The sequence below is a fragment of the Orbicella faveolata genome, unplaced genomic scaffold (genome assembly GCF_042242905.1).
Source record: "Orbicella faveolata isolate gen_17 unplaced genomic scaffold, um_ofav_v1 contig_1, whole genome shotgun sequence".
Taxonomy (NCBI): domain Eukaryota; kingdom Metazoa; phylum Cnidaria; class Anthozoa; order Scleractinia; family Merulinidae; genus Orbicella; species Orbicella faveolata.
Window position 1 is genome coordinate 33,788,350 of NW_028301536.1, and position 18,335 is coordinate 33,806,684.

General features: G+C 38.8%; 2 protein-coding genes, 1 long non-coding RNA gene and 2 pseudogenes across 4 annotated transcripts; 4 read left to right on the forward strand and 1 right to left on the reverse strand.

Annotated features, from left to right (window-relative positions):
- The first annotated feature begins 2,492 nt into the window (after positions 1-2,492).
- LOC149118830 (uncharacterized) lies at positions 2,493-4,971 on the forward strand. The gene is made up of 2 exons (XR_016201978.1): positions 2,493-4,410; positions 4,859-4,971. It is a non-coding gene; the product is annotated as an uncharacterized LOC149118830 (long non-coding RNA).
- Positions 4,972-5,345: 374 nt separating this feature from the next.
- LOC149118831 (uncharacterized) lies at positions 5,346-7,016 on the forward strand (annotated as a pseudogene).
- On the forward strand, positions 5,504-11,315 carry LOC149118832 (uncharacterized). Its single transcript, XM_089273420.1, has 3 exons — positions 5,504-7,217; positions 7,781-8,168; positions 9,388-11,315. The coding sequence occupies exons 1-2, from the start codon at positions 7,067-7,069 to the stop codon at positions 8,161-8,163; spliced, it is 534 nt and encodes a 177-aa protein (XP_089129546.1). The 5' UTR covers positions 5,504-7,066; the 3' UTR covers positions 8,164-8,168; positions 9,388-11,315.
- A 77-nt stretch (positions 11,316-11,392) lies between these two features.
- On the forward strand, positions 11,393-14,539 carry LOC110054142 (ornithine decarboxylase antizyme 2-like). Its single transcript, XM_020760474.2, has 4 exons — positions 11,393-12,365; positions 12,649-12,821; positions 12,973-13,058; positions 13,602-14,539. Exons 1-4 carry the CDS (start codon positions 12,198-12,200, stop codon positions 13,709-13,711), a joined length of 537 nt encoding a protein of 178 aa, XP_020616133.2. The 5' UTR covers positions 11,393-12,197; the 3' UTR covers positions 13,712-14,539.
- An 870-nt stretch (positions 14,540-15,409) lies between these two features.
- On the reverse strand, positions 15,410-18,306 carry LOC110054194 (migration and invasion enhancer 1-like; annotated as a pseudogene). The gene is made up of 4 exons (XR_002297195.2): positions 18,173-18,306; positions 17,313-17,410; positions 17,083-17,159; positions 15,410-16,736 (listed from the first exon to the last, which is right to left on the reverse strand). The product of XR_002297195.2 is annotated as a migration and invasion enhancer 1-like (transcript).
- Positions 18,307-18,335: the final 29 nt, after the last annotated feature.

Below are 18,335 nucleotides of genomic sequence, written 5' to 3' on the forward strand. Positions count from 1 at the left end.
AATTTTTTCAAACTCGCCCAGGGTGAAGCCCTACGGGCACTAGTTACAAAAATATTGTTTTAAGCTCGATAAATCAAAAATTATTTTTTTACGCAATTTTTTTCGTTTCGATGCCCCAAATCGGCCATAATCGATCGAAAATGAGCGGCATATTCAAAGGCTTGTAAACTCAAAAGTAAAAATCTTCATTACAAACTGATTGCACGTCGTATTTGTACTTTCTTTCTTGTCTATTTAGAGCTAAATAGATCGCGATTTGATTAGAACTAAAATATTTGATGAATTTTCTAAATTAACGGCTCAAGACAGCTTAACAAGAGGTCTACATTTAGCCTATTTTCAAATGCTAAAAAGGCGTTCTGGTACACGGCTTTTCCCAAAACGACTACTTTGGTCTGAAAGAGCATTGTTTTTTCTTCAAATTAGTGAAATAAAATTTTTGGGTAAATAAAATCGTGAGCGCTGAGATAGCGAACTAAATGCAGTACTTCTTTCTGAAAACGTGACCTTTGACCCAAGCGTTACGGAACCGATTACTGCAAGAAAACCCGGAAGAAAAGCCTTTAAAAGTGCTTGATTTTACTTTGTTCACTCAATAATTACTGTCACGTTGGAATACTGCGTAGTATCGGTCACGCCAAAACACTGTAGACCATATGCAGACTGAGTAAGTTTCCCACACAAAGTCTTGTATGCGTTTGTCTATTGAATCTAACGTCAAATACTGCGCTTGTGTGGCCTGTGGATAAATGACAAACGTTCAGATATATTGAACACTATTTTGTAACTAGAGCCAAAAAAAATGAGTCAAAATGAAAGGTCCAAACAAGTGTCTGCAGTCTGCACGGTCTGCACTGTTTTGGCGTGACCGATTCGCGGAATTCGAGCGTGACAGTAAGAAGAATTGAGTGAACAAAGTCGACGCAAACAAATAAAATCAAGCACTTTGAAACGGTGATGGAACTTGACTCTAGCTTCTAACTGTTCATGAAGACAGCCAATTTCACTTTACATTTTTGGGGATTCTTTTTTTTGGGGTTGCCCGTGGAAACTGTCAGTGGAGGTCAGTTAGTTTTACGACAAACATGCGGTTGGCATGTGCATGGAATTTATAGCAGCGGAACATTAAACATTTCTTCCTTTAGAGGTTTCCAAATCTGGGTCCAGCTTCTTTTGAAGGTTAATCCAAGAAGACGACTCTTCTGTAAGTATAAATATTCAGGTAAGTATCGGCTAACATACTTCAAGTTTGCAAATTTCACTGGAATTGACTTAAAGTCAATTCTCAGCAAACAAAGTTATTGTAACAAAATGCGCCCTTTAGCTCCTCCTTTGACCCTGTAAGATTTCATATCTGGAAAGAGAATCTTGCAATCATAGTTTCAGAGAGATATCACTAGAAATTGTTTCAAAATAACGAAGCGTTTGCTTTTCTTCCGGGTTTTCTTGCAGTAATCGGTTTCGTAACGCTTGGGTCAAAGGTCACGTTTTCAGAAAGAAGTACTGCATTTGGTTCGCTATCTCAGCGCTCACGATTTTATTTACCCAAAAATTTTATTTCACTAATTTGAAGAAAAAACAATGCTCTTTCAGACCAAAGTAGTCGTTTTGGGAAAAGCCGTGTACCAGAACGCCTTTTTAGCATTTGCAAATAGGCTAAATGTAGACCTCTTGTTAAGCTGTCTTGAGCCGTTAATTTAGAAAATTCATCAAATATTTTAGTTCTAATCAAATCGCGATCTATTTAGCTCTAAATAGACAAGAAAGAAAGTACAAATACGACGTACCATCAGTTTGTAATGAAGATTTTTACTTTTGAGTTTACAAGCCTCTGAATATGCCTCTCATTTTCGATCGATTATGGCCGATTTGGGACATCGAAACGAAAAAATTGCGTAAAAAAATAATTTTTGCTTTATCGAGCTTAAAACAATATTTTTGTAACTAGTGCCCGTAGGGCTTCACCCTGGGCGAGTTTGAAAAAATTCGATTTTTTCGCTATTTCCAAGTCTAGTTGATATTTAGACGAAGCTGCTCTTAATGGTGAATGACGTGTAGTGAAAGTTGAAAGGGACAACGGAGGGTCCACAGAGTAAACCTAGCTCGACAGCTACCTTATTATAAACTGCCTTAGACCCCGCAACTTGCTACCTAGTTTATAATACCGATAAAGTATAGCTACTCACTTTGGTATTAATTTCGAGTACGGCTTGACTTTTGAACATATTCCGGGACATTCTTTATGTTTTTCTTGGAAGAGTGTAGATCACAAAAAAATGAGGTCTAATTGTTGAATGTCCGGATGCTCGATGTATTATGTATAAGGCCTTACTATAACTCGGGCTCACCTCTACATTCATCTAAAAGCTACAGATGTAACTTTTTAAATAGCCAATACATATACCCCCTTGAAAACATTATACTCCCTCATTATTTCAAGGTTTTTCTTATCAGCTTTGAGTTAATTAAAAGAGGTGGACGGTGTATATTAGTTATTCATCATGTTCTTAATTTTAGGTGCGTCCGAAGCTTATTTTGAAAAATAATCCCACTTCTGAAGATTGCACTTTTTTTTGTTACTAAGGTGTTGCCATCGGTGATGATGAAACTTGGCATACACTTAGTATACACTGCTGGCTGATCTATGACACACGGCGAATCCACCTCTCCCACAACTGCTTCTTCTTATTGTACTTAAACGAACCACCGTTGTCATTTTGATAAATACGTTTCTCTCCTTCATCAAATCCAGCGCTTAGCATGGAGTCGTGTCGATGGACTTAGTAGTCATAGGTGTTTAAACACATGTATTTAGAACAAAGGGGAACTTGCAAAGTATTCCGTTTATTCAAGAACTTCACTTCAAGACTACCTCTCCCTAGCGGACAGGGCCTACACAAGCAGGTTTGATTTTTAACGTAATATCAAAACCGAGCGTGTTTTATTGTAATGTCAGAACCGAAATTGAACTTTGAGAGAAAACGAGGCGACCGTTTCACATTCACATAAGCTCCGTTACGTGCTAAATCTTGTAAAAATCCCTTCTGTTCAAGTTCGGAATCCGCTTTTATATTCAGTTTAATTCATGATTGTTCCTTCTGCGTTTATTTTTCGTTTTTTCTGTTCCCGTCGTTTACTGGACTTTAATTTTAGGCATTTTTCACTTTGAAGGAGATTTTCAAATTGGACCATCGTAGGTGCAGTCGCGTCTCATGATATAGTTTATTTTTGTTGACCCTATCTAACATGTTCAATCTGACTTTTTAACAGTCTTTCTTTAAATGAATCGATGTAGAAATTGAACCAGTTATTGTAAATAGGTTCAAGTCTGCTATTAATGTATTTTAAAGGCAGTCGAATATCCATAAAAAAGATAAACAGAAAAATTCGAAATTATATTGATAAAACTTGAATTTTTACTTGCCATAACAAAGCTAATACCCATCCGGTCCACCTATGGAGTATGGCAAGAGGCAATCACGATTTCAAGTAAATCGCATTTCAAACCATAGTTTCTGTGAAATAATAATAGATGGACCGACAGATGTACAATATTTTGACGAGATTGCTTTAAAACAGCGAGAGTTTTTTCTAAGATCATTCCCATCGTAGTTTTCGGGTACTCTTCATTGAACAAGGAGCAGACAGAAAATCAAGTTAGAGCTACAAATGGAAAACAAAAGCTTTCTGTTTTGAAAAAACTTCCTCCAGTCAGTGATTTTGAAGATTATTTCGTTTAAAGTTCCGCAAATACGGAAAAGTTTGACGCAACTACCAGTTATCAGTTCAGTGTTTTGACTTAAGGATTGTTAATTCGCGAGGAAGATTTGTCTGGAATTGGCCGGAATGAAAATTGCCACTAAGGGTCACTAAGAAGTTCTTTGAACTAAACAAGTATCGTCATATTGACATATGAATAGTTTTCTTCATCAAGTGCACTATGCGTTTTATTGCTGTGAGCATCTGTTTTTAAAAAGTAATTGAATCTAGTAAGAAAGGTTTTGTAAGGCGGCATGGCGTGTCTCTGAACAATCATGAATTGACTTCGACAAACACCCAACGCTGGGTGTTAAGTTAAGTCTAATCATGAATGAAAAATGTGTCCTGAAACTAAAATGAATTCATTACGCTATGTTTGATTTGACTCTTCTCTTTTAACGGAGACAGTAGAGTCGCCCAGTTTCAGTTCATGTTCTCCTTGGAATGCCATCGATTCTAATGCAGAAGCTATCACATTCAAAGCGCATGACGACTTTCAAAGAAATCTTGTCAAGTCCGCTCTCTCAGCCGCGGGATTTAGAGAAATATCTGATAATAGCTCAGACTACGATACATTCCTACCATGTCCGCTGGGAACATTTTCCAATTCTTCCTCTCGAGGAGCTGATGGATGCAAAGAATGCCCGCCAGGTATGTTAGATCATTCTTATAGTCTGTAAAGCCTGCAAGTTTTCTTTGCACTGCTCTACTCCAAGGAAGCTCCATGGCAGGCTTGTGTTTCTTTCCGAATAAAGTACTGCGTAATAATAATAATAAAAAAAACTACTAAAAACTTTGCAACACCGATGATCTCGTTTTCCAAAGGTCAAAATCATTCTGTCTGCATGAGGCACAAGGAATCGGGACGAAATGTTTACGGGTGGATACTGATACGTGGAATACTTCATAAATATCAAGCATCTTATACTCCTATTTTTGGACTTAGGTTGAACTTTCTTCATTTTTTGTCAGTTGAGCCTGAAAAGTTCTTAAGTCATTCTTTATGTTCAAACATGTCCCTAAACTATCTTGGTAAAACCGAGATCTTTACGATTCTTCTTGAACTGCTCTAGTTAAATTGTTGTGCTTCCTTTTTCAGGCGGCTTTTACTCTGACAGTCATGTAAGCACAAGCTGTAAGAAATGTCCGACTGGCTCATTTGTTCCGTTTGATAAAACACCAGGAAAACTACCACATGTTTGCAAGTCGTGTCCTGAGGGTAAGCAACCGACTATAAACCGCATTATTATCATTGCGCTTTTATCAGGCCTTTAACAACTGAAAAACCATCATTCCAGTCAGATAGATCAATGTTATCGGTACATACTGACATTCATTACAACGCGATGCCCCATCATATAAAATTAGTGAACAGGGGAAAAGGGTATAGCAATTCATTTAACCAGGACACACGTTGACAGTTAACTTTTCTAATTTTATCTGACACAAAGAGAAGAACATTGAACAAGAAACATAGCTTGCGTCGAGAGCTTCCATTTCCATCGCTATCCAGCTGCAAATAAGGAGCAAAATTCTCCGAAAAATGCCAGCGTGAACCAAGGAACGTTTGAGCTGCAAATGTCGCGATGACCGCTCAATATCATGATCATATTATGTACAGGCTAAATTGTAGTATCGAGCAAACATTTTAAGCTATTTATCATTATTTAGCTTGTCGACTTACTCATTCCCCATACCAAGATTAACGCGCTTTGTTTTCTTTTTGCGTCCTAAACAGGAAAAAACACTGATTACTTCGCTTAATATCGCGCTTGTAAATGCTTGAAAGGATTTTATCGACTCCATTTGTTCGAGAAATGTTACAAATGTGAAAATGGTGGACTGGAATGCAAGAATGAGTCTGCTTCTTTGAAGCCTGGTTATTGGTGGAAATGGCGCAACGAGACGTACAAAGATCGATACAAAGATTTTATTAAAAATCTTTTGGCTAATCAACCATCGTCGGATGCCTACCTGGTACAGTTCCCTTATCCAATACCTGAGGCTCATAAATGTCTCAGAGGGGAATCTTGCAAATGTGGTTTGAATTGAAAAGGGGTACGAACGACCCCTCTGTGGAGTTGCAGTTTAAACTACTATAAGCAAATGCAGACATGCAAGCGATGTCCGTCAAAGAAGTGGACTGTCGGACAGTTGTCGATTATCCTTGTTGTGCTAGCGATTATCATGGTGACTTTGGTGTGGATGGACTCGAGAAGTCTCTCTAATATATAGACATCAGTGGTTCTATCGAAACTTAAGATCGTAATTGTTTTTTTATCAAGTCACTAGTGGTTTATTGCAAGCGTTTTCCTACATAAAATGACCAGACTCCCTGGAGGCCATCGCCAAGTATTCTGAAATACTCTAACTGAACATTCTTCAGATTACACCCCTTCATTGTCTTTTCCCGAGATCACACGTTGATGCGTTTGGAAGCCTGTTTGCGACGATGGCTATAAACGTCACTGCTATTGGCCTTTTTGGCATTGGCTATAGTGTACGTATAAAGATTATCAACAGGAAAAATCTGGAGGACAAGAAAAAGTCAAGAAAGATTTCAGAGACAAAAGAACTTGTGTACAGGAATTTGTTTTTAGTCCTGTATGTGGCGTATCTGAACATCTTTTCGAAGACAGGTGTTGTTATGCCACTTGCTTGCCACAAGCTTTAACGAGATGAAAAGGACGAGCTATGCAACGAGTATTTGAAAGCAGATTACAGTATACAGTGCCAAGGACCAAAGTATCACTACTTTCTTATGGGAGCGTACATTTCTATTGCATATATTGTGGCCCTACCTGCAGCCTCTTTTATCGCTCTTTGGAGACAACAAAAATTGATATTAACTGCTGGCGACGCCAAGCGGATAACTCAGCATCCTGGAGGTAGCATGGAAATGATCACAGGAATGTGTTTTCTTCAAATTTTGAAAACTATAAACCTCGCTCATGGTATTGGGAATGGGTTGAGATGTCTCGAAATGTAATCCTTACATCTGGTCTATCCTTGTGGGACAAGAGAGCAGGTCCTACATCGGCTTGGCATTGGTTATCGCCAGAATGTATGGAATACTTTTCTGCTGGATTCGTCCAATACAAGAAGAGTTCGACAACAAGCTGATGTCAGCTTCCCTTGTCGTTACAGCCTTTAACTTTAGTCTTCGGATTCATATGGTATGCATGCCTAATCGTGAAATTTTGCCGGTGCAATTCGGCGACATTTCAGACGAGTCTGTTCGAGCCATGCATGGTTGAAGCCGATCCTCGCCCGCATTTGTTGCTAAGTATACCTCCAAATATCATGCATGCAAATGCTAACGCCACGTTCTAGAGATCTAGATGGCATTGATCTCTTCAGGCGTATTGTTTTTCACTTGCGCACTGTCTTGAGAGCTTGCAGCTGGCGAGTCCAAACTTGGCACAGATGGAATCGTGATATGCACCCGATGGAAAATAGTAAGAAAGATTAGAAGTAAGATAGGAAATCTATAATCAAATGTTTCGATGTTGTCAGCTTATGTTCGACTTATTTTTATAACGCGTGAATCTACGGGCGTATTTCTCTGCCTAATTGTTATTGTGGTAGACACCAGATTGAGTAGTGTAAATTGGAGCCCTGGCCGGGGTCATTGGGCTATGCTACTAGGCACCTTACTCCAGCTTACACTGCCTTTCTTCACTGACTCAGTGATATAAGTGGGCATCTTCGAATTAAGTGCTTGGTGGTGACGGTAGTTTGAGGGGGGAGGGGGGCGACGGTAAACCCTGCCGTGGACTATCATTCCATTCACGGACAGGTAGATTGATTACTAGTCGCTTAATGCTGAATTAACTGGGATACTCTCTGACGATAAGCGCGAATGTTTTACCATTTGCTGAGCTTCGACTGAAAAATTTCTGAACTGATTACTATCCATACTTCTAAACTTACCTCGAACTGTAAAGGAACTACCGGTAAGTGTGTGAATACAAAGACTTTTTACAAAGGAATTTCTTGTTATTGATCATTTGCTTTTTAGTCCAGTACTCAGTGAACCTATATCGCTACGTCAAGGAATGGCGAAAAAATCCCCATTGGTCTTTTTCTTGCTGTCTGGCTTTGCTTCTCCCTCTCAACGATTTGGAAGGAGAAATTTTTGGTCTGGCTGAAACTGATGCACTTAAAAGTCAGCTACAAACAGGAGAAACAGAAATGCCCACCATATTTTCTGCCGTGAAGGAGAGTGGCGCTGTTAATGTTACTCTTGAGAAAAGATATGATGGAACTATCGTTAAAGGAGCTGCAAATTGCAAAGACTCCGAGCACAATGAAGCAAAGTGCCACAAAGAGACGCAAACGGTAGTGCCTCTCATCACTGCTGCTGCCATAATTCACAAGAAAGAAAAGGATACATACTTTTAATTCCAGTGAGTATTAGCCCGCGTAGCAGGGGTATAAAGGGTAGGGGGTGGAGGAGGAGGAAGGGAATTCGGGAAAAAAAAACGGAGGAGTGGGTGGGGGAAGAGGTTAGGGTTAGGGTTAGGGTCAGGGTATTCTCTTCCTCCTCCCCCACCCCTCCCCTTTATATGCCTGCTACGCAGGCTAAGTGAGTATAAATACTCCATAGGGGTAAAAAGCGCAAACAAGATGCCAAGCATGTGTTTGAACAAGAGAATATCAAGAAGCTTACCTCGGCTTGATTTTCTCCTGATTTAAAACATTACTGTTCTTGGGACAATTCATTTGCCGATACGCCTTGACCGCGGATCTGTTTCGGTGAAACAGATATTGACTGCTGTGAAATAAAGAGTTCTATGAACTAGGTAAGAAAAAAAAATTCAAACATTAACTTGTAATTGCAAGTTGTAAACTCAGCTCTGTAATGAACATTTTATTTTGAAATGACAAGAGAGGGTATCCACGATCGGAAGTATTTCAATTGATACCCTGTTAACGTCACCATCGTAACGTCGTTCGGATAATCTTTTTCAGCTTGGGCCTTATTTTGTTCATCTGTTGAATTTTTTAGTTGATTAACTCGTTATTTTAGTAGCACTCACGCCGCAATCATGATGCCATACCACACCACGATGACGTCCATTCACGCCATAATGACGTCATATATTTGAAAACATCTGCCACCTTGGATCTCCCAGTTTCAACACGATATGCATTTAAACATATGCAGTGTCAGAAACGAGCTAAGTAGCTTGCTTTTAGGCAGGTCAGCAGATAAACCGACGTTTGACGACAAAATCAGTCAACCCTTCCCATCTAAACAAGTGTTAACTCTGGGGCACAGAAGGAAAAAAAGGTTTCGAAAATTGCGAAAGATTTTTGTATTGGAATGATAAAACACTTAGTAGTTGTTGATGCCTTCCTTGTTCTGGTTGAATTTTTCAGCGTTTTAATAAAATTTTCCGTTGCACTCGTTCACGCAGCAGCTATTAACTGTATATGATTCATTGCGGAGTTATTATTTTTGTGCTAATTTTGGATCAACTGCTAAGGCGATTTCCCCATGTCGAAAATAAGATGGTGAATTTTTCTTTGTCTTCATTTTGCGTCTCTGAAACAACAGGTAGATGTGTAATGTTGGTATCCGGTGCTAACAGCCGCTCAATGTTTTTTTATGTCTGCATGCAGGTTTCAGACCATTGATGAAAAGCTAATTCAAGATAGTAAGGAGTCTTCAAACAGTAAAGTAGTATATGACAAATCAAATGCGAAACCATGATAAAGAAAATTGTGAGCTGATCTTCACGGGACAGTCTATTGCAAGGCATTTCAGTTCAAGTCAGTTAGCTACAAAGTGTCGCTTTGTAACATAACTGACTGGTCAGTTGGCAAACTCAGACTTTGGTTGGCTGCATAGTTGACAGGAGTCCATTGTTAAGATAGAGGGTCCATGGATTACACGGTTTTGTTGTTCCTCCATCAATAAATTAACTTTATCGATATTTTGTGTTAATTGATCAATCAGTGGGTCATACTTAAACTGTTAGATTTGTCGCTCTCAGTTTTTGTCTTCTTTAGTAATTACTGAAACTTAAACGATGAAATGTGATTTTGATAAATGTACATTTAAATTCGTATCAATTGATGACTTTGCCAGAAAGACTCCCTTTTCAGATGCTAAGCTAAGGGCGAAAAAAGACATATGCAACTTTTTTTAAAGAGAACAATATGAATTGATCGATCGATTCTCAGTGTGAATTTATCGTTCCGCAAAATAGGTTTATCACTTTCTTCTGCTATGTAATGGGTAATATACTACTAAAAAGAAAAATTTGAAAGAGTGTCGTGACTCTCTGTAAACTGAGAAATAACAGAAATGACATAATAAAAATAAATAAGAAATAACAGAAATAACATTTTGTAGGCCTGTAATAGATCAAAGTAGAAATAATAAACATCTAGATAAATAATGCCGTTGCCCTTTGAATTGAAAACTGAGAGCGAAGTCACGGACATGTAGTGGTAAATATAGCCAGTAAAGCTTCCGAACCCCTGTCTGTTGTAGCTAAGCGTGGAGTAGCTTCTTTGCTTCAAATGGTTTCATTTCGTGCGTTAGGATTAGCTGCCAGAGAATAACCAAGGAGGAATCTGAGCATGATAAGCTCATTTGTAACATATACTGAGAAGGACACATTTCATCGAGTAAACAACACCATAGTTAATTTTGCTGCAACAAGACTTGATATAAATACAGTTTGTTCCAAGTAGTTAGGCAGCAAACGCTCTACTCTGATAACTTCAACTCCGCAATTTTAATGTCATCAAAAACAACGTCCATTCTGTGAAACGCATCCACTACAAGGGCATAAGCCTAAATCCTGAAACAACAAATGCAAATATTTTAACGCACATTTCTAACAACATTTTTTAAGCTTGCCCTGTAATGAACAAATCAAACATTTCAGATGGACCGTCAGCTGGGACAAAAAAAGTAGTCTGAATTTCAGCCGTCTCTTCCCTTTACCCCGAGGGGTAAATTCCGAGCGTTATAATGTCGTCTGGTGACGTCACGTACTATTTTGGATATGGTAGGCAGTTTTTGATTGATTATTCCCTTCCCCGAATTCTTTTCCTCCTCCCCCACCCCCTCCCGTTTATACGCCTGCTACGCAGGCTATATTCAAGGTGAGAATTTAATAATTGCCATTATGGCTAATCTTCGCTACGTTTCGTGACTATTAGCACTATTTAGTGTTAGCAAAATTTACCAAGAAAACTACCGTTAACCTCTTCGAGACTAAATAAATTGCGATGATTGTAGTAGGGTGTTTCAGGATCTAACCCTGCTACACCTACGCACTCTTTCGCGAATTCTGCCTGCGAGAACGTCCTGGACGAATGGAGGGTCAAAGACACTGGGTACAAGAAAAGCGCGCAAAGCATGCTACATCTTGGTCACCGACATCTTTCCATGTTTTCCTCGAGACGCAAGGGAATAGTTCGGTGGTCGTTGTTCGAGTTTTCTGCCCTTTAGACGTGTTATAGTTGCCGTGATTGTCAGTAGTCTGCTTCGGCAGCGACTTGGTAACAATTTCGCCGCACAAGAAGAAGGAAAATCACAATTCTAATCAGAACAATCCAGGGAAATTCGCCAAGCAGCCCTGTACGTATGTAAAGATTTAATTGCAAAACTCCTTATAAATATAACGTTAATTAATCCATAGTTCAGTTTTATATGACAGTGGTTAACTAGTGATTTTATCCTGCCACCCTTAACAACTGACGTGTTGCCAGTTATCATCCCGAAGTATCTGCAACGTTTTAGCATCCATGCGTGTTGGATAATATAATTCTACGTGAGAAGTTTACAATCAGCATATTAAAGCTTAAATGATCTTTCATTATCGGTTTTCGTGCAAACGCGTTTGGTCATTTTTCATCCGGAATTTTCATACAAGGCTTAGATTTTTCTGTTGCAAGCCCATGGCAGTTAAGTTGTGTGATCAACCACCAATTGTTAATGATTATGTAAGATTGAGCTACAGTAAGTATAAGCTATAAATAAACTGTAAACCTCAGACGCATAATTTAGGGTGTGTTTTGTGTTGAATGTGGGTGTTTCAAAAGCATGATGTTGTATGCTCAGAGTGTGGCTATATTTGATGAAATGACACGGTCTACTGATGACCTACATGTAGAAGTCCATGTACTTCGGTGCACGTAGAACTTTGACAACCTTTTATTTTTGACATTGCATTTACATGGAATTATGCTCCTGGGGAGATACTGATTTGCAGTCATTTCTACACCGCATTCTTCATCACTCTAGTAAAGGCAAGATCTCCTAACACCAAATTTATTGATACTATACTGAGTTTCAAATAACTTCTTTATGTCCAGTCACCGCAGTAACTGGTAGAATTATATTTCCTGTAAATGCCCTTGGGGATACAGTAAGTTTTTGTTTTGCTTGCAAACAACCTGTTCGTCAGTATCATATGTACTTTAACTCGTCAGGGAGCCAGCAGTGTATTGTAATTATAAGCTGCGACAGTGGATGGACTGGTATACCTGATGTCCGTTATGATGAGGCAGGATCTTCAGGAGAGGGTGGAGGTGGGGGTGATGATGATGAGGATGACATATCCTTTCTTGGGCTATTTTGGGTAAGTTACATTGTACATCTTTACTATCATTAAGTTGCCAGTAATCAGTACGGTATCAACTTGACTCCATGTAGTATTATGAAGTTATGTTTTCTTTAGGAGTTATCATTGACGCTTTGACAAGTTCTTTTGGGATTATGATTTGTACAAAGTGAGTTAGTACAAAAAGTAATTTCAAGCTTGTTTCAAGTTAGGATTTGCCGAGTTCATCAAGCATTCAGTGAAACCATTTTGTCTTTGGTTGTGTTAACCAGATGTACTTGTGTTTGCTTATTCTTTACAGGATTCAGAAATAGCTTTGGAGAAAGATGAAGCAGTTTCATCGAAGTCGGTACTGTACAACTTCCACCTTAAAAGCGGTGAACATGACGTAGCAGAATGGATGGCTGTATTGCAAAATGAAAAGCTCTACGTAGAGGTGCCACAAGGAGACATTCCCCCTGGAGCCAAAGAATGGTATTTAAAACTCTTTGTGTGCGTGTTGCACAGTTCTGGATGACTCTGCAAGATACAATTTATAGCTGTTTCATAATAATAGTATTGTTAATCTGTAACTTTCAACATTTGAACATCATTTTGTTAAATGAAAGTTACTCTTTTCCCGCAGCCTTATTTCACTACTTGAGTATGCAGAGGAGCACTTGGATTGCACCCATGTATTTGTTGGTCTACTAAAGGATAGAAAAGACAGAGGTGAGGGGAATATACTTCATTCAGTTGTGAATAGCAAATTTAATGCTGATCTGTTCCCATAGTTTCAGAGCCATCTGGCCCTTTTAAGCCTGTAATTATTGTATAGTATAGTCTGAACTCCTGACCAAATGATGAGCCTGGGAACTTAGGAGGCAGAATACCAGCCATTAGCAGAGCACGCAGGTATGCATAGCAACCCTGAGAGTGGCAACCAGCAGGCACTGTCACACTGACAAAATCAGTGGTAATACTTACAGTGTACTATAACAATGGTAGGGGGGGGGGGGGGGGGGAGAGAAGGAGTAAAGTACGCCACAAGCACAGAAGACACTGAGGGTACATGGTGTAGCTGCATGTTCTTGCACGGTAGGAAAACAAGCATGCGAGGCCTTTGCACTCTGTATGAGACTCCACAGAGTATGGCCACCCTTTAAAGCCTGTTGGCCAGTATTGGCTTGAATCAAACTTTCCCTAAGTTACATTAGCCACATTGTAACCCCTGAATAGGTATACAAAACTTTGATACTGTTTTTCCTTTTGCAGCAAGCCTGATGCGCACCTTCATGTTCATGGGTTTTGAGACAGTGAAACCAGGTCATGAGTTGTGCCCAGACAATTCACATTTCATCTTTATGGCGTACACTATTGATTAAAAGCTGTCAGTGTCTGAAATGTAGAAGTTGAAGGTTTTTACAGTATGTGCTGTACATATATCTAGCACAGAATACTGGAACAGTACATTAATGTAAAATTAGTGTTTCCATTTCTTTTCTTTTTTTTTTTTCATTTTCATTAAGAAGTGTTCTGGTTAATACAATATATTACTGTAGGTTTTTTTCTTTACTGCAGTCATGATCTGTGACTGTATGAATGACAGAAACTCTCAAGTGCTTGAAAACTAAGATTTTAGTTTCAAATATTTGCTTGATTTTAAACCCTTCTGTGGTGGTATTCTGATTTCTGTCCTTACTACTTTCAGAAGCCTTCAAATTTTTCAAAACTCTAGGCTATTGTTTCTTACTGCCACAATTTACAGTCGATATAAGTGAATGTGGAAATTATTATAAAATTTTGTCATCATCAGTAGTGCTTCCATGTTAATTAGAGATGTTCAGGAGGTTGAAACAAACTTCCATTTTGCAGCTCATTCTGCTGCTTGTATGAACTTGTACTTTTCAGTATTAATATTATTATATTACAGCAGAAGTTAACCATGGTCAGTAATGTAGATCGTGTACTTATGCACAGACAGTTTTCTGTAGTAACCATAAAGCTGCTTGCTGATCAATGTGATGTATGTTTTGTCATTTTGTCTTGTTTAAGTTACAATGAGATTCAACTTGCTACATGAACTTCCAGTATATTTTGTCTTCAGTTTTGTAGCAGGTGAATGCAATTAAAAGTTGCATGTAGACAGCTTAACTTAGTAAAATGTACAATGTATGGCAGAGCTTATTAAAGGATAAAGACTGGTCAACATGCATGTTGTGTTATGTTTTCCTTTTAGGCTTTGTTGTGAGTCATACCTGCACTACTGAGTCTGTATTGAACACAGGTGTCCCTTCTTAGTCGAAGTAAGGTGCTCTCAGAGTTTTTTGCCTGTTGAATTCACAAAGTCAGACACACGGGCTGTACTGTTTGCTGCCTACCAATCCGCTTAACTATGCACTTCTTGTTTTCCACTCTTCATCATCAAAGCACCTCAGCACTTTGGAATGATCAACTCAGTGTTTGGTTATCACAGTTGACACATTCACCCACTAATCAGTAGAATCCAAATTATTGCTAGTGAAAATGGATGAGTGGGGACTTACAACTGTAGGAGGGTGGGCAAAAGCAAACCTGTAGACTTGTAAAGTTTCCTTGCTTGCTATCAGCTACATGTAGGCATGATTACGAACCACTACTAAGGACAGAGGCCTGCACAGCTAACTCAAACTTTTCTTGGGGAGAAACGTAGACCAGACTTGAAAGCCACAGAAATCAACCCTAGGTATCGGCAACATTTCTGTTGATGACTTGCCATTGCTAGCTACATTTGTACCATAGCCAGTCTTGTTTTGTGCGGAAATGCTTTGTTTCAGGGGCAGTTATTTTGTTTCACTGAGGACTGGCTTTGGAAAAACATGCTGGTCCTTGCATTGTGAAAATAAACTACTTTGAGCCCATGCAGAGTATTTAAGTTTTCATCATCAGCTTTGTACATCTGCATCATAAACCTATTGAGAGACTGCTTAAAACAAAAGGAATACTTGGAAAATCTCCAATCCGCAGACCGTTCATGGCACACAGTTGTAATCTTAGGAAGAATTGGAGTAATATAACAGAAAATACAATAAAAATGGCCATGATTGATGTTGATTCCATTGATTTATTAATTGATCTTACAATGTCATTGTTATAATGTTCAAATTTACCTGCATAACAAAACTGGTATATCCACATGCCTCTGCTGTTACACTGTTGCATTTTAAACATCAAGTCAGCATCATTACTGAGAGCATTTTTAGACGTGACTATCATACAAAAATACAAACAACATAACTCTTTGCATCAACAAAGGATATGTGTAGTTTGCCACACTGCTAAATACAATTAAATAATAACGTGCGACACTAAAATTTATTGCAAAACTTGCTTGTCAACATGTGCTCATTCACTGACCTAAGAAGGCCTTGCTACCAAAATTTAAAAACAAACATTGGAAGTGCTGAATGAATTGAGCCTGTTCCATTCTTCTTGGCATCTAAAGGTTGGCACACAAGGGGACTGGTCCCTGCGACCAGTCCCTGCAACTAGTCCCCTGAAGAGTTTACACGAAGGGACTGGTCCCAGGGACTTGTCCCACGAACAGTTCACACGGAGCATTTAGAGGAACAAGTCGCATGGACTTGTCCCAAAAATTCAAACCAGTTTGAATTCGTGGGACTGGTCATAGGGACCAAATTTTAGTCCCTGCGACTAGTTTTGTGGCAAAAATGGCCAGTTCACATCATGGGACTTGTCCCTGCGACTTGTTACAGGGACTAGTCGTAGGGACCAGTCCCCTTGTGTGTGCTGACATTAAAAAAACATACAATGCATAATTTGTAGGTACCTGAAAAGTCTGGGAACCAGTTTCTCAACCCTTTGTAAAAGACACTACAGCAATCTGTGTAATAATTTGCAAGCAAACAACTCATCATAGCCACGACAAAGATATCTATGTGTATGCATAGTGCACATGCTCAATAACACTTGGCTCTGGTCTAAGATAGAGCATACAGATGTACATGTACAGATGAATCTCGCTTGGGTGTTAAGAGAGTAGCACCAGAACAGATGCCTGCATTATTGTGTAGGTTAATTAAGGCCACATGTGTGATTGAAGAACAAAACAAGCTGCAGGACAGTAATGACATGTAATCCCTTGAGGGAAGAGCATGCTCCTTTTTGTGCCTCATCAGATTTTGGCTTGTTCTTTACTCATTGAGAGCTTGAAATAGGCAGGCCCTCTGCAAAATGCTATGAAATGATTATTTTGTTTTAAATTTATAATAAAAGCAATAATGTGCCGTAAAATTTGCAGTAGTTGGACTGGCATGATGCATTTTAAAGCAAAATACATTCAGATTCTTCTTTCTCCTTCACTTCACGTGTGCCTTTTCCTTGGCTGCACTCACGTACCACACTGACGACCTATTTGAGATGAAAAAGTATGAATTGTAAAGCAAAACAGTAAAGAACATTATATTTATAACCATGCAAGGCAAACAGTGTAATGCAATGTATACATAGACATGTACATGTATTATGCAGTTTACTTACAACAGGCTAATTTTATTAATTGGTGTCCAAAAAATTGAGATTTTATTTGTATAAACACACGGTTGCCACAGACATCATTTTTCAAAATTCCCTAAATATTCCCTAACTTTTCCTTGATAAAAATAAATTTCCTTGACCTTGAAGAATTTTCTTTCTCTGACCATTTCCTGAACAGTGGCAACCCTTTATTATCTCTTAAATCTAAATGTATACCAACCTCTTTAAAGGATGGAAAACTTCCTTGTGAAAGCTTGGAGAAAATCAATTTTCCATTCACTGTGACTTCAAATGAGGCTGTGGTAAAACACAAAAATATGTAGAATTATTAACCCTATTTTCCCTTGACCCTCTGCAGGTTTTTAATATTTGATAACCAATCGCTTAACTACCCTTGGTGTGGATGGTTTAAATAAGCATGTATAACAAGAAAAACAATCACAAACTTACATCTGCGGCCAACATGACCAGCCACATTTGCTGCAGGGACATCGGCTTTGATTTTATCCGCCAGTTCCCTGTAGCGTGGGGCGTATCCTCATGCACCACTAAATAATCAAACAAAACAGTTCAATTTTTGTAAAATTTTAGTCCGACAGATTTCCTGATAGGTTTTGAAATTTTTTTTCCAAGAGCAATTAAATACAGTCAGTGTGCATTTGCCATCACTGCCCCAGTCAGTTGATGGTTTGCAAGCAAGTGCAATATCGATTTAAATCAATATTGCACATCTCACTGAATATGAATAGAGCTTATTGTCCTCAGCCAATCTACAACACATGTAAATGAGGTTGACTTTTTTTCCCAAATGCTGCTAAGTAATGAACTGACGCCATTGTTTTGAACGTACTAAGCTGCAAACCAAAGTAAGCTTACATTATTTACAAGTATCAACTTCATTGCAGGACTGTGTAGAAAATGTTCCGTTTTAAGCCACAGCTTCGCTTAAAGAACAGCTGACACAGCCATGCAAATAAGTTTACGCCTCTGCACGTCATTTCAAGAACGAGAAACGATCGGGCAGTTCAGGACCAATCGAAAGTAAAGGGAATGCTAAAAACCTCAGATCATTTATCTGCACTTAAAAGCGCAAATTCCATATCCGCACTTACAAGCGCACATTCCATATCAATGAAGTTTTCCAGAACGTTAAGCTTCAAACAATAAATGTTTACGCTTAATTATGGAAATGAACCATTCAAAACGAAATGTGAAACAGCACGAATTTGTTAAGCGCCGTTTTCTAGAATGTTTTCTCGAAAAGTGAGAAGTCAAAGCGACGGTGGAACAAAAAGGACACAACATCTTACCAATATTCTATGGAAACTTCCACTTTCGATGCCATAAAGACGACTTTTCTTTCTCAACTGCCCCAAGAAGTAGTTTCAACAAGAACTTGACGGTGCGTGACAAAAATCTCTTCCTCACCCTCCCTCCCTCCACCCACTCTACGAGCCTTCGTTGAGAAGCACA